General features: G+C 42.9%; 2 protein-coding genes across 3 annotated transcripts; both read left to right on the forward strand.

Annotated features, from left to right (window-relative positions):
* The first annotated feature begins 1,096 nt into the window (after positions 1-1,096).
* LOC124692128 (myosin-6-like) lies at positions 1,097-14,215 on the forward strand. The gene is made up of 39 exons (XM_047225428.1): positions 1,097-1,196; positions 1,618-1,746; positions 1,921-2,064; positions 2,197-2,342; positions 2,477-2,633; positions 2,719-2,777; positions 2,870-3,029; positions 3,401-3,550; positions 3,654-3,790; positions 3,869-4,015; positions 4,134-4,235; positions 5,004-5,061; positions 5,169-5,270; positions 6,014-6,051; positions 6,161-6,287; positions 6,360-6,530; positions 6,633-6,764; positions 6,838-6,947; positions 7,042-7,102; positions 8,290-8,467; positions 8,565-8,770; positions 9,054-9,173; positions 9,491-9,589; positions 10,038-10,250; positions 10,438-10,577; positions 10,695-10,809; positions 10,909-10,947; positions 11,035-11,118; positions 11,189-11,359; positions 11,535-11,690; positions 11,782-11,967; positions 12,098-12,226; positions 12,313-12,383; positions 12,461-12,560; positions 12,635-12,691; positions 12,928-12,984; positions 13,105-13,185; positions 13,541-13,623; positions 13,720-14,215. Exons 1-39 carry the CDS (start codon positions 1,194-1,196, stop codon positions 13,832-13,834), a joined length of 4,533 nt encoding a protein of 1,510 aa, XP_047081384.1. The 5' UTR covers positions 1,097-1,193; the 3' UTR covers positions 13,835-14,215.
* Positions 14,216-17,240: 3,025 nt separating this feature from the next.
* LOC124692129 lies at positions 17,241-21,232 on the forward strand. 2 transcript variants are annotated; one of them, XM_047225429.1, is made up of 6 exons: positions 17,241-17,741; positions 17,870-17,944; positions 18,648-18,712; positions 18,813-19,015; positions 19,096-19,322; positions 19,714-21,232. In XM_047225429.1, exons 1-6 carry the CDS (start codon positions 17,520-17,522, stop codon positions 21,031-21,033), a joined length of 2,112 nt encoding a protein of 703 aa, XP_047081385.1. In that variant the 5' UTR covers positions 17,241-17,519; the 3' UTR covers positions 21,034-21,232. The 2 variants fall into 2 exon arrangements, with proteins under 2 accessions (XP_047081385.1, XP_047081386.1); XM_047225430.1 differs by lacking the exon at positions 17,870-17,944.
* The last annotated feature ends 750 nt before the right edge of the window (positions 21,233-21,982 follow it).

Consider the following 21,982-nt stretch of genomic DNA (forward strand, 5'->3'; position numbering starts at 1 on the left):
CACCTCCAGACCAGTATCCTTGCTCCAGAGCATCCACCTCACCCCGGTCCCCAGCGTCGTCGTGGACAACGACAAATGCCAACAACACGTGGAAAAACAGATCTCGCTAGATCTGAAGAGCGACGAGAAGACCAAGCCGCCGATTTTAAAGATCGACAAGCACACGTTGCTAACAACTCTGAGACGCCGCCGCCGTTGTGAGAGTGGAGTTGAGGCAAATTTATTTGCCCGACCGCCGCTCCCGCCACCCCAACAACTCACCAAAGCAGGCAAACCCTAACTACAGAGAGAGGAACGAGATCCCCTCCCCCTCCTGCCGCCAGAGCGGCAAGCGGAGGGAGAGGGGCCAAAAGCTCCCCCGTTGGAGATGGGATCTGGCCGCCTACCGCGTTAGAGAGAGGAGGGGCAAAAACCGTTCGCTGACGACTGCATGCACAAAAATAAGCCCTACATGTTCCCACTCCATGAAGCATATCCACAAACCCGTTAGCCGCATGATTCTAGCAGGGCAAAGGGGGGGAACCCAAAGGACCCGGAAGAGAAAAAGAAATGGCCGCGGTCAGACTCGGCAAGTAAACGGAAAACCCGAGACGAAGAAATCAAAACCGAGTATAGCCCCTCTCCCCTGTCCGCCTCCATTCCCTTCCCTTCCCTTCCTCCGCCAAAGCGAAAACAAAACTCCAGCAACAGAGAGGGAGTCAGTCGTCAAGGGATTTTCGGGGGAGACAGCCGCACGCCGAGGAGCAAAGCCACCGCCACCACCCACCGCCGCCGCAACGCGCGCGCACGCACGCACGCCTCCAATAAAGCCAGCACGTGAAGGTGGGCGGCGGCGGCGGCGTGTGGAGGTGGAGGTGGAGGTGGGCGGCGCCGCATTTCGTCCGAGTGATTCCGGACCAGAGGAAGCCGTGAGGACTCGAGCGAACTCGCGGCTGCTTCGTCGGCGCTCCGATCTCGGCGTTCCATTGGCCCTCTCCTGCTCGCGGCGGTGATTGGATCTCGCGCGGGCTCGGGGCCGCCGCGCCGCGCCAGCCATCCCAGGATCTCGCCGTCGTCCTCCGGGTCCGTCGCGTCGTCCTCCTCCCCCGGTTTTCCTCGCGGAGTCAACACCCCGTCGCGGTTTCTCCTCGGCCCCCTGCGCTGAGCTTGGACTGGCGTGGACCGGAGATCCCGCTGCTATCAACTTCTGATCGATGGTAAGGGAGCCCTCACCCCTAGCTTGCTTCGGATTGCTGCTCTGAGCTCGCGTGTTCTGTATACCCTAGACTAGTACCACGAGTAGCAGTTCGCCCCCCTGAAATTTCGGAGGGATTCGCCATCGTACTGAATCACCATGCCCCTGGAGATTCAGGCCAAGGATGAGAAATGGTTCTGACGGATTCTGGCGGTACAGGCGTTGACTTGCTTGCTGCCAACCTTCTGAATGTCAGGTCCGGCGTACCGGTCCTGTTCGCGCCAGAAAATGGTTGAGTTCTCTGTGTGTGCCCGCGTTTGTTTCGGTACTAGCGCTTCGGTGATCAACGCCGAATGCATGAGGGGCAACATTTTAGGAAATACGTGTATTGTCGGGGTAAGCAATATGTGGCTAGTGTTTAATGTCAAGCTGTATTCGTGCAGGCGGCTCAAGCTTCCATCGCGGCGGGATTGCAGGTCTGGGCCGAGGATCCCGATGAGGCCTGGATTGATGGGGAGGTCGTAAACGTCCTCGGGGACACGGTCACCATCAAGTGCTCCAATGGGAAGACGGTAAGTTTTTTTTGTCGGTATTGCTAGGATTCGGCCATGACAAGTTTATTAGTGTGGACTTGTAATAGCTGTAAACTGTGTAGGGATAAAATGTTAAGTTGACCCTCCATAAAAACAAAATTACTTAAAAAAGGGCGATTGTACCATTTTCAAATTTGGTCCCTTCTTTTTCAGGTTAAAGCGAAGGCATCTCATGTCCACGCCAAGGATCCCGAGGAATCACCGTGCGGAGTAGATGACATGACGAAGCTCGCCTATCTGCACGAACCCGGGGTTCTTCAAAATCTGAAAGCTAGATATGACATGAACGAAATTTATGTAAGTTAGGATCTCTTTATGTAAATTAAATTAATTTAGTCTTACCTATATACTTTTCCAGTAATGTTATTCAAAGAAATGTCATTCATTCTTCTCATAAACACCTTGGCTATTTCTTTGTTTTGAAACCAGACGTATACCGGAAGTATTCTGATTGCTGTAAATCCTTTCCGAAGACTTCCTCATCTGTACGATGTTCAGATGATGGAACAGTATAAAGGGGCAGATTTCGGTGAATTAAGCCCCCATCCTTTCGCTGTCGCAGATGCTGCATATAGGTAGGTCCATGTTGAGATCACTAGCTTGTTCTAATTTAAGTCGGTACTTACAAAAATAGGAAAGAAATATGTGCTTTTCTCTCTCTTTCCATTTGACTTGATGAGAAATCTCGATTACTTTACTGTTGTTGTAGATTGATGCTAAATGAAGGAGTAAGTCAGTCGATCCTTGTTAGTGGAGAAAGTGGCGCTGGTAAAACAGAGAGCACTAAAATGATCATGCGGTATCTTGCGTACATGGGTGGGAAGGCTGCCTCTGAAGGCCGAACTGTGGAGAAGCAAGTTCTTCAGGTAGTTAATTTCTGGACTCCTAGTCTCGACTTCTTTGACCATCTGGTGTTATTGTTTGCCTGATTAATTCGAATGCCTCATGCAGTCTAATCCTGTTCTTGAAGCATTTGGAAATGCAAAGACTGTGAGAAATAATAATTCAAGGTAAGAAACATGCTGTATATGGTCGTTGCAGTTAGTATTATGGTAACTATCGCCTCACTCAACCAATTTCGTTTTGGCTGTTATGACCTCAGTCGCTTTGGTAAATTTGTCGAGATCCAGTTTGATCAGAATGGGAGAATATCAGGTGCTGCTGTCAGAACTTATCTTCTCGAGAGATCTCGTGTCTGTCAAACATCTGAAGCAGAGAGAAATTACCACTGTTTCTACATGATTTGTGCTGGCTCACCTGAGGTGCTGCCCCTAACCTGTCTATTTATGTCTGTTTTCTATCAGACAAATTTATATAACCATATACGCACTTACCATTTTTTTGTGGCATGCACTATTTTATTAAAATTCAAGAGTTCTAGTCCCTCTCCCGCGACATTATTTTTCTCTTCTAATTTTTTGTTACTCTCATAATGGGAATATCAGCGCCTGTGTGAATCAATGCTCTATACATGAAAGTTATTCAATAGTAATGCCCATGTGGGCTGTGGCTACCAACTTTCTACGCTCACTGTATATCAAGACACTGAACATGATATCCCTGTACTGTTTAAAATACTGCATGTCATACTAGCAAGCGGTGTGTGGTTAAATTATGCTATTTTTCATGTTAGGAACGTGAGAGGTACAAACTAGGAGATCCCAGTACGTTCCACTATCTTAATCAGTCTAACTGCTATAAGATTGATGGCCTAGATGAATCAAAGGAGTATCTTGAAACTAGACAGGCCATGGATATATGCGGAATCAGTTCTGAAGAGCAGGTACGTGTTTGGTTCTGCAATGTTCTCCTGTTACTCCTTTTTTGATCAGTTGAAGCTTATTTGCCCTTGTTGAGCTTTACCTCATACCTGTACGTTACTTCAGGAAGCAATTTTCCGGATTGTGGCTGCCATTCTCCACTTGGGAAATGTTGAGTTCGCAGAAGGGGATGATGTAGATTCGTCGAAACCTAAAAATGAGAAATCTATGTTCCATTTAAGGACAGCTGCTGAGCTCTTCATGTACGTGCTCTGTGGCTTCTTTTTAGAAACTGTCAAGATCTTATGCATCTGACAAAATCTCAAAATTTTGTCCTGTAGGTGCGATGAGAAAGCACTAAAAGATTCACTGTGCCAACGCATTATTGTGACCCGTGATGAGAACATAGTAAAAACTTTGGATCCCGAGGCTGCCAAAGGTAGTAGAGATGCACTTGCTAAGACTGTGTACTCACGGTTGTTTGACTGGTGAGTTTATTTTGAAGTTATACGCACTGATTGGTATTCCAGTTCAAAAGCAGCTGCATTACTGTTTCACAAATGCTTCATTTTGGTTCTTATACGACAAATGACCTTTTGATACTAGGCTTGTGAATAAGATAAACAGCTCTATTGGTCAAGATCCAAATTCAAAATGCTTAATTGGAGTGCTGGATATCTACGGGTTTGAGAGCTTCAAGACAAACAGGTGCTTAACTGGTACGCTTTTGTAGATTTAATGTGTGTTGGATGTGTCTTTGTCAATTTGATTGACATTGAGAGAAAACTGTTGGTTTGTTTGGGCCTGCTTTAATTCTTGTTAAAAGAGTGTCTATTTGACTGCATGCCTTTTGGTAATCATGTCATGATTACTAGCTATTTCTCCCTGTTGAAGTTCTTGTTCATAGCGGAGCTCCATTTGTTTCCTTTTCTGAATAACTGAACTCTATCCACTGATGAAAGGTGCCACAGTGTTAGGCCTTTCTTACTACTCCCTCCGATCCATACTAAGTTAGAACTAAAACTACGACACTTATTATGGATAGGAGGGAGTACCTCTGATTACATGCTAAAGGTTCATTAGGGGTTGGTTTTCTGCAAGATCATATATATTGCCTGTAGTATATGACAGAAATATAACACTTTGTATAGAACATTTTGTGTTGCTTTTTCTTTTCTTTTATGAACGTTGGGATTATTTTTTGCATGTTTGATGTGAACTTGTGTTTTTTGTTCCGGTGATCATGATCACATCATCAGTTGGGTGATGTTAGTTGAACAGTCGGTGTGTGCAGGTCTGCTTGTATATGTACTTATGTGTAGTGATGGTGTTTAAGGTTTCTTTTCCTTAGTTCTATTTTTGTCTAGTTATTTATTATATTTTCACGAGTTCTTTTTTCTCACTGATTCCCTTAACATATTATGGATTTATTATGTGTAGTTCTCAGATCTGATACATTTTTTTGGGTCTTGATAGCTTTGAGCAGTTCTGTATCAACCTGACAAATGAAAAACTCCAGCAACACTTCAATCAGGCAAGTTTTTAGCTTTCTTAGTTGGGTCCTCAGCCAACAGCTTCAGTGTTATGGAGTTCTTGTATCTATAGAGAAATTGTTAACTCTGAAGTTTTGGTTTTCTGCAGCATGTTTTTAAGATGGAGCAGGAAGAGTATACTAAAGAAGAAATTGACTGGAGCTACATTGAGTTCGTTGACAACCAGGATATTCTTGATCTCATTGATAAGGTATTTGCACACAGCTTGTTTTCTTGCCTAAAATAAACAAGCTCATTCAAATAAGGGTCTGTGCATATTGTTATACTCCCCCGAGATACCGAATGGTGAAATGTGATAACCCATGTTTGCATGAGTTCATGAGGTCCAATTTAATCGTACACTGTTAGTACTCCCTCCGTCTAAAAATAGTCAAATAGATGTCTCAACTTTATCTAGATACGGATGTATCTCTAACTAAAATGCATCTAGATACATCCGTATCTAGACAAAAGTGAGACACCTATTTTTAGACGGAGAGAGTAGTAATTATCCATGATTAGTGATTTGTGATAAGCAATGTCAAATAACCACTACTAGCATTGGTTACTAATGACCAATAGTGGGTTCATTGTGGATTAATTACAATAACCGCTTCAGTACTAGTTTATTATGTTGTGTTATTTATATTGTGTCCATGCCATACATAGGGCCACCGATCCTATATTACAGACAACTACCAAACAATAATTCTCTACTATCTCAGACATTCATCTGATGCAGGGATGAGGAAGAATACATGAAACAAAAGAAATCCTGTCAATGCAGAACGTACCTAGTTAGACATACTTGCTAACCACTTTGATACTTAGCCCCAATTGCTAGTTAGACATAACTTATGTACTAGCTTTGACATTGCTGTAACACGCTGGTATGTTATGTTGCTTTACTGTCTTGCCATGTTCCATCTAAGCATTCATTCCATACCATTTCAGAAACCTGGTGGAATTATTGCCCTTCTAGATGAAGCTTGGTATGGATCAGTCATATCATCTCATTGTGTTCACCTGTTATTTTTGTAGCATAGAAAAAATTAATCTTACAAATAGATTAACCTGTTCACATATGTTTTTGTCTTAAAGTATGTTGCCAAGATCAACACATGAGACATTTGCTCAGAAGTTGTACCAAACTTTCAAAAATCACAAGCGCTTTGTGAAGCCAAAGTTATCTCGGTCAGACTTTACAATATGTCATTATGCTGGCGATGTAAGTATGAACTGCCTTTGCTTTGTTAGATATTTTTTTTTTGAATAAATCTAATAATAAGTTGATTTGTAGGTCACGTATCAAACTGACTTATTTTTGGACAAGAACAAGGATTATGTGATTGCTGAGCATCAGGCTCTCTTGGGTGCTTCAGGATGTTCGTTTGTTTCGTGCCTTTTCCCTCCTCTCTCCGAGGACTCCTCAAAATCGTCAAAATTTTCATCGATTGGTTCCAGGTTCAAGGTGCAGAATCAGTTGCTTTTATTATTTTATCGATTCAACTGTAATTCTAGTCTCTTCAATTCTTCACACTTGTAATATTTGCACTTCATATGTAAACTGCAGCAACAATTGCAATCTCTCTTGGAAACATTGAGTGCAACCGAGCCCCACTATATCCGTTGTGTAAAGCCTAATAGTTTATTGAAGCCAGCAATTTTTGAGAACCAGAATGTTCTTCAGCAGCTCAGATGTGGAGTAAGATTTTCTTGTTGTTGGCATTTTTCGTGCTTCAGACTTCCAACAGCAGTCCTAATATTGGCTTCCTCAGGGGGTTATGGAAGCAATTAGGATAAGCTGTGCTGGGTATCCAACTAGAAGAACATTCCTTGAGTTCATCGATCGTTTCGGTATTCTTGCACCGAGTGTTTTGAGTGGAAGGTATTCAATTACTTATCAATGGATAACTGTTCTCGCTTCTTGATTTAGTTAGTTGAGCCTTTTACTGATCTTGGTTTGTGTTCATTGATACAAGTTCTGATGAGATCACTGCTGTAAGAAGGCTCTTAGAGAAGGTAGATCTACAAGGTTACCAGGTATGGTCATTGAAGAGAAACTATCATTTTAGCATTATTGATATGTGGTATTTGATACTTTAATGATTATACATTTCTGTTTAGGAACACCATTGTTATTTAATGTGAACTGATATAGGCTTTTCATATGTAACCTTCTATGGTTAATGCATTTGATACTAGCTGGTACATATGGGTGTGATGCTAGTTAAAAAAAATTCACGATCTTTTTGTCTATAAATGGTTTTTGAGTCGCCGACTAATCGCCGATTAGTCGCCGACTAATCGCCGAGTCGTCGCGGCGTGGCTGGGTCGCGCAGGCGACTTGACTCACGGAGCAAGTCGCGCCACGTCACTGGCTCAACGGCGACTTCCTGCGACTATACAGCGGCTCAGGAGAAGAGGCTCGAGCCGCCACCGGAGGTTGCGAGGCCGGCGGCGCTAGGAGGAAGGGAGAGGGTCGCGCGGCGAGGCTGCGAGGCTGGCTGCCTCCGTCCGCCTCCAGTCGCCGCTCCTCACCGGCAGCGCAGAGGCTGCCGGCGCTAGGAGGAGGTTGGCGGCGCTAGGAGGAGGCTCGAGGCTGGCGGCTGGGAGGAGGAGGCTGGCGGCGCTAGGAGGAGGTTGGCGGCGCTAGGAGGAGGCTCGAGGCTGGCGGCTGGGAGGAGGAGGCTGGCGGCGCTAGGAGGAGGTTGGCGGCGCTAGGAGGAGGCTCGAGGCTGGATGGCGGCTGGCGCTAGGAGGAGGCTGACGAGGGGTTAGGCTGGGACTGGGAGCTGTTAGTTGGGCTGGGCTGGGCCTCGCAGGCCTGGGTGTGATAGATGACATGCCGAATTCAGATTTTTGACTGCCAACTATGCAGGCCTGGGCCATGGCGACTTGGGGCGACTAATCAAGCCCTAGTCGCTGAGTCAAGTCACCAAGTCACGAGCCGCAGCCTCGGCGGCTTGACTTGACTCGGCGACTCAAAAACCATGTCTATAATAATATCTATGTTGATATGCACGAAAGATATGTTCTCTCCTACATCATGTTTACTTGTATAGACTAGAGTCGAGATGTTCAAAACAGTGTGCAATATATGTGTGCTGCAAGTTTGCTTTGTAGTGAGTAGGTAAATCGCATAACATAGACATTTCTCTCAAGAACAGAACTCCTTCCTGGATGCGTGGACTAAACTGTATGTGCATTTTGCGAATGTGATTATTTAGGTGGGCAAGACAAAGGTTTTTCTTCGCGCTGGTCAGATGGCTGAACTTGATGCTCGTAGAAATGAAGTGCTAGGGCGTTCAGCTAGCATGATTCAGAGGAAAGCCCGGTCATTTTTGGCCAAGAAGAGTTTCATCGCACTACGAAGATCAGCTGTACAAATACAGACAGTTTGTCGGGGTGAGATTTATGTTCTTTTGAAGTCTGTTTGGCCCTACTTGATTAACTTTATTCATGCAATTATTTTCTGACATGGCTTTTGTTTTAATATTTGAAGGAGAACTTGCGAGAAGCGTTTACCGCAGTCTCCGCAGAGAAGCTGCTTCACTCAAAATCCAGACTAGTTACCGCATGCATAATGCAAGAAAGGCATACACTGCACTTTCTGCTTCCGCGCTTATCATTCAATCATCCTTACGTGGGATGGCTGCACGTAAAGAGATCCACTTCAGACGACAAACAAGAGCTGCTATCATTATTCAGGTAGCATAAAATTTAAAATAGCTTGTATTCTGTACATTTGTGAATACAAGCAAATGGACAACATTTGTGTTCTGGACTATAGATAAATCAACTATTTTTTTAATCTCTTTCTAAACATGCCGCATATCTCGGATCTATGTTACCTTGATGTAACCCTACAACTTCATTGCCACTTCTCTTCCGCACATTAGCTGTCTACGAAGTGTACCACTAAATCCAAATTGCTCGCTCTGATCAAAATATTCTTTAAACTTCATATTTATTATACTTATTTGTGTTTCAGAGTCGGTGCCGTCAATTCTTGGCGAGGTTGGATTATTCAAGAACAAGAAAAGCTGCTATTACTACACAATGCATCTGGAGAGGAAAAGTTGCTAGAAAGGAGCTTCGGAAACTCAAAATGGTATGTTGTGTGTACCTGTCACTTGTTATGCTCCATCTACAATATTTTCACAAATATATGCCAAGGTGGGCACTGGAAATTTTGTTTGAGTAAAACCTGTCAACAGGCTTCCTTTTCCACTTCTGCAACCACCGGTAATTTGGTATTATAGGATATCATACAATGCTGCATTTGCTGGTTTCTGATATACCTTATGGTGCAAGATTTCTATAGGCATTCGTATAATGAACTGCTTGTCTGAAAACTTCGATGAATAGTGGAAATATACTCTCCCATGTCAGGTTCAGCCTTTCTTACTCATTTTCATTGCTTACCAGGCTGCACGGGAAACTGGCGCTTTGCAAGCTGCCAAAAATAAACTGGAAAAGCAAGTTGAAGAGCTCACATGGCGGCTACAGTTGGAGAAGCGAATGCGAGTGAGTTTTTCGTTACGAAGTTTCTCCATGTCATTGTTACTTTAAGAATTACTGCATGCCAAACATTATCTGGGTTTATTTACACCAATTTATGTACTTCATGTTCGATTTAACATACACAAATATGTTGCCAATGGTTCAGCCTACTGTTTGGTTGGACTTACTCTAAAAAGTGCATTTTGTAAGATGTGTAATGTATTTTATCTGATACACACATTCAATAATTACATCATTTTATCAAAAAGTGATCTAAGTGAACTTACATGGTTTTGTGTATCATCACCATATGAGTCATCACAAACATTTTGGAATTTGGATCAGAGATTTTTCTTTGTGTATGAAAGAGTTGCCTTGTTCTTCAATGGAAGGACAATGTGGAATTGTGGATACTTGATTAGCTTATCTGTGGATATTGTATTATTGCTTAATTCATGGTTGTTTGCTGTAGGCTGATCTCGAGGAATCTAAATCACAAGAGAATGCAAAGTTGCAAGCTGCCTTGCAAGAAGTGCAACAACAGTACAAAGAAACAAAAGACACACTAGTGAAGGAGAGAGAGGCAGCCAAGATGGTCGCAGAGATAGCTCCAGTTATTAAAGAAGTTCCTGTTATAGATACAGAGCTGATGAATAAGCTTAGGGACGAAAATGACACACTTAAGGTGAGACCTCTGCACTGACAAGGACTTGCTTCTTTTGGTGCTTCTACTATAAATTTAAGGAACTGCTATTGTTTGCTTTATGCCTTTCTAAGAGATCTCTTTCATTCTACTATTCAGCACGTTCTTATATTTTTTTTGCATTTATTTGCTAGTTGTTATACTTAACACTTCGCTTTCATGACTACAGACTCTGGTCAGCTCTCTTGAAAAGAAGATTGATGACACTGAAAAGAAATATGATGAAACAAACAAAATCAGCGAGGAAAGACTAAAGAAGGCAATGGATGCTGAGTCGAAAATTGATGATTTAAACATGGCCATGCTAAGGTTATTCTTTGTCCTAAACCGATTTGATAGTATAAGTATCTCTGCACATATGTTGATTGGTGAGAAAACCATGATTAGTATGTTGATTGTCTTATTTGTTTTGATATTCTGCTTTAGGCTTCAAGAAAAAATATCCAACATGGAATCTGATGAGAAAGTACAAAGACAAGCATTGTTGAGCACGCCAGTCAGGAGCATGTCTGAACATTTGTCGATTCCAATTGTTCCGAAGGTAGAATTTATGGCTTAAAATGGTGTTCCTTGTTCCTCCCCCTGTTAAAACGTTCATGTTTCTTTACTCACCTCTTCTGCTTCGTTCTCTATTATTCAGAACCTGGAGAATGGCTATCATGAGGTTGAAGAGCCAAAGGTTTGGATTTTACACTTCCATATTTCTATTTAGTCTCTCAATAACCATTGTGACCATAATCTTAAGGCAATTGATTATCCTTTTCAGGAACCCCAAAGTGCACCTCCTGTTCTTAAGGATTATGCTAATGGTGACCCAAAATTAAGGAAATCTTCGGCTGAGAAGCAACTGGTAAGTTAACAATATTTATTTTTTAATCTGCTTCTGTAAACATGGTTACTTAACACTACTTTCTCTGTAGGAAAACGTTGATGCACTAATTGACTGTGTAGCGAAAAATCTTGGCTACTGTGAGGGGAAGCCTGTTGCTGCTTTTACCATATATAAATGTCTCCTTCACTGGAAATCTTTTGAGGCTGAGAAGACCAGTGTTTTTGACCGTCTTATTCAGTTAATAGGATCTGCAATAGAGGTAATCTGGAACCTGAACTGTGGCCTTAGATCAATGCATAACTATTGTGTAGGCCGGTCATCTTTTAAGTGAAATTGGATATTACATTCACCAATAAGTGTAAATAAATTTGATGTTCTTTTAAATTTTGAATGTGTCAAAGTCAGCTTACATTTCGAATCCGTACTTGATGCAGAATGAGGACGACAATGACAACCTTGCTTACTGGCTCTCAAATACGTCTAGCTTACTTTTCCTTCTGCAAAGAAGCCTCAAAGCTGCTGGTGCACCTGGGAGTGTTTCTCGAAAGAAGCCTCCTCAGCCAACATCATTGTTTGGTCGAATGGCTCAAGTATGTCATTTTCCTTTTCATGGTCATAATTAAAAGGGGGGACTGACAAATCTGATAATTGGATTATGTTGTTGTCAATTTGTTTGTCTAGGGCTTGCGCTCTGCATCTTTTGCCAACATGCACGTTGAGGCGACAGATGTTGTGCGCCAAGTTGAGGCCAAGTATCCTGCCCTACTTTTCAAGCAGCAGTTAACTGCTTACGTGGAGAAGATATATGGAATCATCCGTGATAATATTAAAAAGGAATTGTCATCTTTGATTTCTCTATGCATCCAGGTAAAATATCCTCCCTTCGGTTTTTTGCTCTTTATTGCTAGTAGGCATTAGGCCCTATAAGTTGCTAGTTGGTACATACGCATAAACATATTTTTGATTTATTATTAACTATGCTCTTGTTAATCACAAGGCTCCAAGAACAATGAAAGCTAGCATGCTGCGAATTTCTGGAAGGTCATCTGGTCAACCTCAGAGCAACCATTGGCAGAAAATTATCGAGAATTTGAATGTCCTTCTAAAAGTTCTACAAGATAATCATGTCTGCATCTCTCTCTTTGACTCTTTGTTTATATGTGATTCGCTTCAGCTGGATGTATGTTTGACTGTCGTTTTGTTTGTTCCCAGGTACCCCCGGTCTTGGCTCAGAAAATTTTCACCCAGATATTCTCATACATTAATGTACAGCTATTCAATAGGTGAGCTTATTTTCTGGAGTTTTGATTTTTGTATGTGTGGAAGCTTGTGTAGTAGATGATCATTGTTTGTTTTGCAGTCTCCTCCTTCGTCGTGAGTGTTGCTCCTTCAGCAATGGCGAGTACGTCAAGGCTGGCCTAGCTGAGTTGGAATTGTGGTGTGCAAAGGCAACAGCCGAGGTGATATGCCCGCTGTGTGATTCCGTAGTTTCTTTTTGTATATGATTCAAATTACTGAAGTTTCTTGGTTACAGTATGCAGCATCATCATGGGACGAAATCAGGCACATCAGACAGGCTGTTGGCTTTTTGGTACGTTGCTCTATTCTATCCTGTTACATGTATAGAATTTCAACATGCGCTTCGTGTATATCTGTCTTGCTATCATCCAATAACTTTGCCATATTTGTCGTTGGATTCAGTAAGATTCACAATTCATAAATTTGGATGAACAAAGCAAGAGCAGTTTTGGTTTGAATTTGAATTGATATTGCCCAGTTGTGGATTGTAACTTGCAAGTACTGATACATTTTTGATACTCTTTTCAGGTTATATTCCAAAAGTTCAGAATATCTTACGATGAGATAGTCCATGATCTATGTCCGGTAAAATCTCAGAACTTTTTGATTTTGTTTATTTTCTCATGCTTTTTTGGTTTATGTTTTCTTTTGCAAAGTATGAAAGCGTCCTGGTCTAATCAATGCTACAATTCTTTGCATTTGTAGATCTTGAGTGTCCAACAATTATACAGAATTTGTACACAATACTGGGACGACAAGTACAATACGCAAAGCGTATCGTCAGATGTGAGCTCCATTTCTTTAAGAACTTCACTGCTTTATTTGCAATTGTGCATTTTTATCAATGAGCTATTTCCATCTCTTGGCTCCAAAAGTACACAAGTTCCACAATTTTGTTGTTGCTCGGAATCAATCGAGATACTGTGTTGCAGAACCTTTATGATCACTACTAAATGTGAATTCCTGATTAATGTTGTAGCTATAGGATGCATGTATTTCCCCCGTCCCATAATATAAGATGTTATTACAACCAATATATGAGTATATTGTTGTAATAACATCTTATGTCATGGGATGGATGGAGTACTACTTTGCACACTATATTGAAGGACAAAAATAACTGGACTCCCTAATATTTCAGGTTCTTAGTAACATGCGGGTCCTAATGACAGAGGATTCCAACAATGCAGAAAGTAGTTCATTTCTGTTGGATGATAATTCAAGGTAACATGGGTACCATTTTATCTAATGGTGTTGATATAATACTGCCCAGTTGGTGCTTGGGACCACATACCTTAACAATTTTCTTTTGCAATCCAGCATCCCATTCTCAGTGGAGGATATCACCAACGCGATACAGGAGAAGGACTTCTCGGACGTGAAACCTGCCGAGGAGCTGGTCGAGAACCCCGCCTTCCAGTTTTTACAGGATTAGGGCCGTGAAATCTCGAGCTAATATACCTCGTCAGATTATATCTTCATTTGTTGTACATTTTTTCTCTCCCCTTTTCCGCTGCGTGCGTGCCTCCTTTGGGTTACATTTTCACCAGCTATATTATAGGTAGCCACTAGGGTTGGGATGGGATTTCCTCCCTTGATAGTAGAAAAAAAGCCACACCTTTTTTAAAGCGAGGCGAATCATTCTTTGTAGGGCAAGTTTGAAGCCAGCCTGTCTTTTACCCCGGGGCAGGGGTCGTTGGGAGAAGCAAATGTGTTAGCAGCCTTTTCCCACCCTCAGTTATAGATTGTACAAATTTACAGTGTAAATCAACAGAGCAAGCAGAAAGAAATCTATATACCAGATAACATTGTGCGACTTGCCACGTATTTGTTTGGTTGTCTATTGTGTGCTAAATAATGTGTGATACTTCATGATCTTGGTTCGGACTTCCGATTTGTGTGTGTGTGGCGATGCTGACTGTGCCTGATGGGTAAAGTTTTGACAGAAAATGTTGCTTTGAGTTTAACTTATGTCTGGAGTGTTGAAAATGACAGTATGTTTTATATAACTTTCTTCAGTGGTGTGACAATAGCCTGGCATTTTGCTTCAGTATATTCCTAGTATGAACAGAATATTCACTGAAGGAGTCTTAGGCTGTTAGCCACTATCTAAGTGCTGTTATTGCTAACACTTTTTAACGCAAAACTAAAACCTATCTACAAGTATATAGAAAATAATAATCACCAACTCAAAAAACAGTTCATCTTTTTATTAGAGCATCTCCAGTCGCGTCCCCCAAACCGCGCCGGATTGAGCGTTTGGGGGACGTGTTTTGTTCGTGCCGCGTTTGGGGGACGTCGCTCCCGCCCGCGTCCCCAAACGCCGCCCCAAACATTTAAAATAATTTTTTTAACACATAAACCATTTATATCAAATGTAGCATATGAAAAAAAATGTTTGCGAGGATTGTTTTCAAATTAAATTACAACAAACAATAAAACAAGTAATCAAATATAATAAATAGGGCTAGATGCTACATCAAGGTGCCATCTCATCGTCGCTGTCCATGGCTAAAGCAAAATCAATGGTTAAAATTGCGCCGAGGCAGACGACGCAACAAACAGCGACCAATCGCGCCTACCTGGCAAGTCGTCGAACACCTTCTGTGCGCGGAGGTGGGGCGGATTTGACGGCGCGTTACGGGACGCGCCGGCGACGCGGCGGCGGCGCACGACCGGCGGGAGCCCCAGCCGCGACAACGGTGCCGACTCTCGGCGGAGATCGGACGCCCAAACGACCGGGAAATCCGGCGGCGGCGGTGGGGTGGGAGGCGCGGGAAGGAAGGAGCGACGAGAAAAGAGGCGCGAACCAACGGTTTATGCAAATAGTCGCCGACATGTGGGAGCCCGCCTCGCTTACCGTTGTGTCCGGCGTCCCCGAGCGTCCCCCGTGGGACGGGGACGGGCTCGGGCGCCGGACACCGTATCGGGCCGCGCCGGACAAAAATGGGCTTTGGGGGACGCGGTCTGAACGCTTTTTGTCCGGCGCGCCCCAAATCCCTTTGGGGGACGCTTTGGGGGACGCGACTGGAGATGCTCTTAGAGATGGTATTTCAAACTTGTGTTGTAAATTACAGTGGACACATCGCAAGGTTCATCCTGCGTTTGGACCACGCGAAAGGTAGAATTCGGAGCACTCTCGCGCCAACACCGCCCGGTACTCGCCGGAGGGAAACATTCCACAAAAAGCAAAAAAAAAAAAAGAATGACCCGCACCGCTCCTGACACTCCCGGTTCCGAATCTACCCTTCGCCGGGATAGCGTCACTTGGGCACCTGCGGCGCACGCGCACGCGCAGCTTCTAGAGGGCAATCCGGTCCAATGACATCAGCGGAGGGAGGAATGAATGCGGCCGCTGCTCCAACCTCTCCTAGGCATTGAATTGAAGAAGAAAAAGGAGGAGCAAGGCAAGGGAAAAAACACTTTCCTGCCTGCCCGCCTGTCCCTATCCCGTCCCCCGCCCGCTCTCCCTCCGGAATTCATTCGCCCCAAATTCCGCCGCCGCGGCCGCCACCTCCGGATCGATCGAGGTAAATGGTTCCTCCTCGCTCTCCCGATTCTCTAAACCTGGCCTCCGCGCGTGCGCGAGTGGCGGCTGGTGTTTTGGCGATTTAGTTTTTGTTGGAGCGGATGAACTGGGGAAAGGAAGTGGGGAGGAGCCTCAAGGCGCCAGTTCTAATCGTTCGCTCTAGCGGTATTGATTTTTCATGATCCGGTGAGGGGGGCAATGTGATTTGGAGCTCGGAGTTATGGTGGTTCGGTACTAGTTGCAGTGTTCAAGGTTGCTTAGGGGGTAAACAGGATTATAGATGGTAGTGTCGTGTGCATTTCAGCTCTGATGCATGGCATCGTAGTTTACCCCTGTTTCGGTCGGGGAATTTTACTTACTCTACTGCGCGACGGATGGGCGAGTGTTGTGTTAGCTTTACTGATGGGAAGTTGGGAACATGATGGATTTTTTTTTTTGTTATAATAACATTAGTCTTCGAATGTGTTGTCCATATGCAAACGATAGATCGAGGCCGCCCTTATCCTAATTATATCCTACTAGCATGATGGAGATACCTTCTAGTCCGCGTGCAAAGCCCGCTTCGTAATTCCAGTGAGCCTATGCGACTATTTACGCCTAACGGTCATCATTTTGTTCCGCTACGCAGGTGATTCGAGCAGAGCTCAGCGTGGTCCGAGATGAGCGCCAAGATCACGGTAACCTACAAGAGGAAGCGCGGCGCATCGAAGGCCCAGGCGGCTGACGGCGTGGTTCCCGAGCCTCCTCCCGTTTCTGGCGGCGAGGTTGCCAACGGCGAAGCTTCGAAACATGAGGTGGGTGCCGATAACGACTCGTTTAAAATGGAGAACCCTGGCTTGTCTCTTTCCTTAATTGTAGAGTTTCGATATTTAATGTTTATTTTTACTGCATCCGGTTGTCCGCATTAGGTCTGGCGCTACTGGTTTCTCCGCCTTTCCTAAGATGGCAATAGAACCGCTAATAATTCCATGACCTTTCCAGTACAGTATGAACTGCTCCATGTTTTCAAGAACTGTAACGTTTGTGCTTCAAAATTGTATGTACCAATATGATGCATACCTTTGTATCTGAAATGTCAATAGTTGCATGTTATCAGGACACTATATTTGTTATGATAAGGAGGTTATAAACATATTCCCTGGATTATATTATGCCATAAATTCGGTACTATAGGCATATGGCTGTATACCCTTATGTTGCCCGTCTACCTTCTTTTTTATCTTATGCTTTTGCTCTGGAAAATTGGCAGTCTACCTTTACCAAGCAGCATGATGCCTCCAAGTCGATGCAACAAAGCGCTGAAAAAGAAACAGCTGAGCCATGCGCGCATCCATCGGAGAAAGAACAAAAGGAAATTCAGTTGAGCGGATCATTGGCACAAACAGAGCGACCTGAGATTTGCTGTGCCAGCAGTCTCCCAATAGCAGAGGCATCCAATGATAAATTACAATGCACTAAAGATGCATTTAATCCAATTCCTTCTCCGACTTATGCATGCGATCTTAGGCATGATGACGGGACAAATAACCAGGCAGAAGATTCTAATAACTCTGCCCCTGCAAGAATAAGTTATCATCAATCGCCAGATGATATGGCCAGACATAGTCAGTGTAAGGACAGATTTAGTCCTCTGCTCACCTTCCGTAGGCGTGTCAAAAGGAAAATTAATTTGGATGAATCAGCAGAGGAAGATTATTCAAAAGATGATGGAAAAAGGTGCTCAACACTGACATGCAGCCCACCAAGTTTCTTAGTTAGTGATGCACCCTTGCTCAAAGAAACCGGTGGCAACTCTTTGGATACTGCATATAAGGTATGTTGTCTCCCTTATCCTATCTCTCCTGCACTCCTTAACATCTGTCCTCATATTCATGGTAGTATAATTGTTTTTCTTGTACATTGTTATTTGCTTAAGCGGTAACGCTGTTGCCTTGTGACCAGGAGGTCACGGGTTCGAGTCGTGGAAACAGCCTCTTGCAAAAAATGCAAGGAAAGGCTGCGTACAGAGACCCCAAGGTGTGTCCGACACTTCCCCGAACCTGTGCAAAGTGGGAGCTTTGTGCACCGAGTTGCCCTTTATTGTTATTTTCTTGAGAACCTGGATTTGGATATAAGAAAATAGTAACAAAGTGAAAATTTGAAGTTCAAATTTTATGGAAGTCCTTGTGTGAAATAGCCAGATGGCAATGCTGTCCATACTTGTTTCTGGTTTCTATTTATTTCTGTGTGAAATATGATGTTACCAAGCCATCGTGATAATTTTGAAAATGTATATTCGTCTACCTCGTGTATACATATTATATGTTCTTTTCTGTGTAAAAAGGGCTTCCTACAATTTTAGGCTAGCTTAGAAACAAGAATAATCCATCCATTAGTTTATTTATATGTCATGCTAGAGATCTGTAACTAATTATGACATACATGCATAGATGCGAAAAAAGGTGAAATGAATCAATAAAAGAGAAATATGTATAAACTATATACTAAACAAGTTGACATTGCCTGATTTATTTCGCTATATAAGATAAACTCATCAGCAACAATGAATCATATTTATACTTAAGTACTTAACAAGAAAGAAGTTGTAGAAGTGCTAAAAGGTTATGGAAGCTGTAGAACAGCTGTTTGCACCTTATATTATTGGAAATGCATGTAGCAGTGCTAAAGGGATCCAAAATTACACATGTATCATTAACCGTATGACACATTTTATGTGCAGATGACTATAACAGGAACAAGTACTGGACTAAAGGTACCATCTCAAGGCTTACTTGAACAAAAAAGGTAACGTACTTGTGCTTGTTAAGCACTTTCATTTGACATTGGAGTGATGTTATTGGTAGATACACATGTGGGAATAACTAATTCAATACTCCTTTTGTAGTTCATACATGCAGCATACGGTTTCCCAACAGAATGCTGAAGATGTAAACCAAAGCTTAACTTCAGAACGTAATGGTACATTAGTGTCAGAATTTACTAGTGTGCCAGAGATCAGTAAGCAAGATGTAAGAGCAGAGGACTTGAGAAAAACTCTACATCATGTTACTGAAGCACCAGATGTTGTTGAAATGAAGGAGTTACATGGTAATGGGTTTCTTCATAGGCAGCAAGGCAGAATAAATAAATTTAAATAGGTTGAAACTAACCAGTGTATCTGTTTACAGATGGTCCTCTAGAATCTGAAGGTTCAACAAAACATATTCCAGTCATTGTCTTGGACGGTGATAATGATGAGAGGGGTAAACTGCAGGAAAATCCAAAGGTTTCTGATCAAGTGGTCCAGGAGAATAAGAAAGGCGAATTTACTTCAGGGAAGATCAACCTGAATTGTGTTGAATCACCTGAAGAAAGTCCTCTCGATCTGAATGACTCATCAGTTCAAAGGAATCAGGTGAGAATGGTAGAGTCATACTTGTACCATCTTTTAGGAACTGCTTCATTGGTTGTTTGGCGCGCGCTAAGTATCCCTATGTTTCACCCACTTAGGCCTTGTTTGGTTTCTCAAGGATTGAATGGGATTGGCATGGATTGAGGGTGATTAAATCCCATCTAAGTCAAAATCCCCCAATTCCCCACCAATCCACTTGTGAAGTGGATTAACTGAACATAGTTGTACCCTTCATTCAAATTAGTTTGTTATTTTTTCTTCACACTTCACTGATCTGTGGGTGGTTTTCTAAACTGAACATTTTATTTTGCCGTCACCGTATTGTTTACAATCTTGATACTTGTATTATACCGCCTTATCTATCTATGGGTTAAACATTTTGTGCTACCTACAGGATCATTTTGCTACTGAACAGAAACACGTTTCTCAACCAATTGAAAGGTTGTTCTTTACAAAGGAGAAAGATACCATCCATGCTAAAGAGAAACATCAAGAGGGAACCTCAACATTGCATACCCTGTATTCAAACTTTTTTGATCCAACTCCGTCACGGAAAGCTGGAAGTTCCAAGGAACCAAAGAACATGCCTTCAGAACTGAAATTCGGAATAATGGATAAGGTTCCTGAGTTCAGTTTAGATCTCAGCTTGGATGGTTTCCAGGACAGCGGCATGTCTACCCTGGGGCACAACAAGCTGTTTCATGGAGGCAAGTCTAGTGGATCACATTTACTGACCGAAAGACTCGGTACATACTCCTACAAAAGACGCCAGGCTCCCTGGTCGGAAGAAGAGTTAGATTTTCTATGGATTGGAGTGAGAAGGTATGGAACGAATAACTGGAATGCAATGATGAGGGATACACGACTACAATTCTCAAGCTCGAGAGTGCCCGAGGATCTTGCTAAGCAATGGGACAAGGAGCAAAAGAAGCTTCTAGGTGTAGATCTACATCAATCAATTAGAACATCTGCTCTAGGATCTGCACCACCTCTGCATATAGCGGAAGATTATGTTGGGAACAGTTCATGCTCTGGATGCTCAAAGTCTCCATTTCTTGCAGCCCAAACGAACCTTTCCATGGGTGATGTGTACCTTCGGAATGCTCGTGCTTCAGATAGAGGCCAGCATCATTTATCAAATCTGGGCAGATACAACCTTCATGGAATTGATAACGGGCTGAGGAATTCGTCTCTGGGAAGCTTCCCTGTGGGTTCTTCCTCACACGGAAAAAGTGGCACCAGGCGTAGGAAGACATCGAAGCTCCACAAGTCGTACTATGACAACAGGTCACACTGGTGCCAAGAAGTACCCGACAGAATGTCTCAGGTCTTTCCCATGAACCAACAGCCAATCAACAGCCTTCCTCAGTGGCTTACGAAGGATGTCAAGACTAGTACAAGCTGGCTTAACCCGGAGATGTGGCCGAACACGCAAGCGCCATGTCATTCCGCGGCTGATTCGCTGAATGATAGCCTGAGAGCTGCTGCATTTCTGTTCCCTGACGAAAAGAAACCGCATGTCATGCCTGATCCACCCTTGAAGCGCACTCTGAAGAGGAAAGTGGAGTTGCACAGTCTGGACAAGAAGGTTTTCCAGACCGGCGGTGACACCATGGATCTGAACCAGAGGGCCGCTGCTATGGCAGCAGGGCTGAACGGTGCTACTGCGAGCAACACAGGTGCTTCGTCTGAAGAGACGCTATCAGACAGCTGAACCAAACATTCCTTGTGCACTAATTTCACATAATCAATTTAACGAGTAAAGTTTCATGTATTGGACACAAAGTGCTCATGTATATTGAAACACATGTTTGTGTATTTTTATAACGGTTTTGCTAATTCTCAGTATACCGAGAATTAAGCTAGAGCTCAGTAGAATGTTAAACTGTCCGATTGTATCTGCTTTGCGATTAGTGTTCTGTGGGGTTTCTCATTTTTGGCTTGGTAGTCGTGCCTCGCTTGGACTTTTGTCTACTGGGCCTTATTTCCGTCATCTGTTTTCACGTGGGCATTTGCAGTTGTGGGCCGGCCCACCTAGGAAGCACATGAGCTAAAAAGAGGAATTGAATCTTGTGGACCAGGGATTCGGACCAGGGTGTGAACGAAAGACAAGTGGTGGCTAGCACCGTGCTGGAACTGTGATGTTGCTTGAAAGAGTGTACCGTCTTTCTTTATCCATGTTTTCAGACGTTAGATCTGAGAAAAATTGATAAGTATTCGCGTGTCTTTGTTCGATATGGTTCGGGCGTTTTTTCGTTCATCATTTTCTCATTCGTAGGTATGCGTTGCTTCTAGTTTTAGATAGGAATTAGTTGGATTTTTTCGTTATATATTTTTCCTTTCATAATATGTTTCATTTAATGGTTTTTTCCATCTTTTTTTATATTTTTCCGTAGATGCAATTTTTTAAATTTTAAGTAAAATTTTAAAACTCTGGGATGCAACATTTTTGTCCGTTGAATAAAAAAGATTGGTTTCCTATATGCAACATTTTTATCTAAATTTGGAGTTAGTGTTTAGATACATCCGAAATTTAACATTATGACATAATTTTTTTAAGGACGGAGCGAGTACATAAAATATAATAAGCAATTAAAACATATCTGGAAGAGCTGCTTCATGTTTGGTAAAGTAAATGCTCACATGTTTCAAAATAATTGTTC

Source organism: Lolium rigidum, chromosome 2 (assembly GCF_022539505.1).
Source record: "Lolium rigidum isolate FL_2022 chromosome 2, APGP_CSIRO_Lrig_0.1, whole genome shotgun sequence".
NCBI lineage: Eukaryota > Viridiplantae > Streptophyta > Magnoliopsida > Poales > Poaceae > Lolium > Lolium rigidum.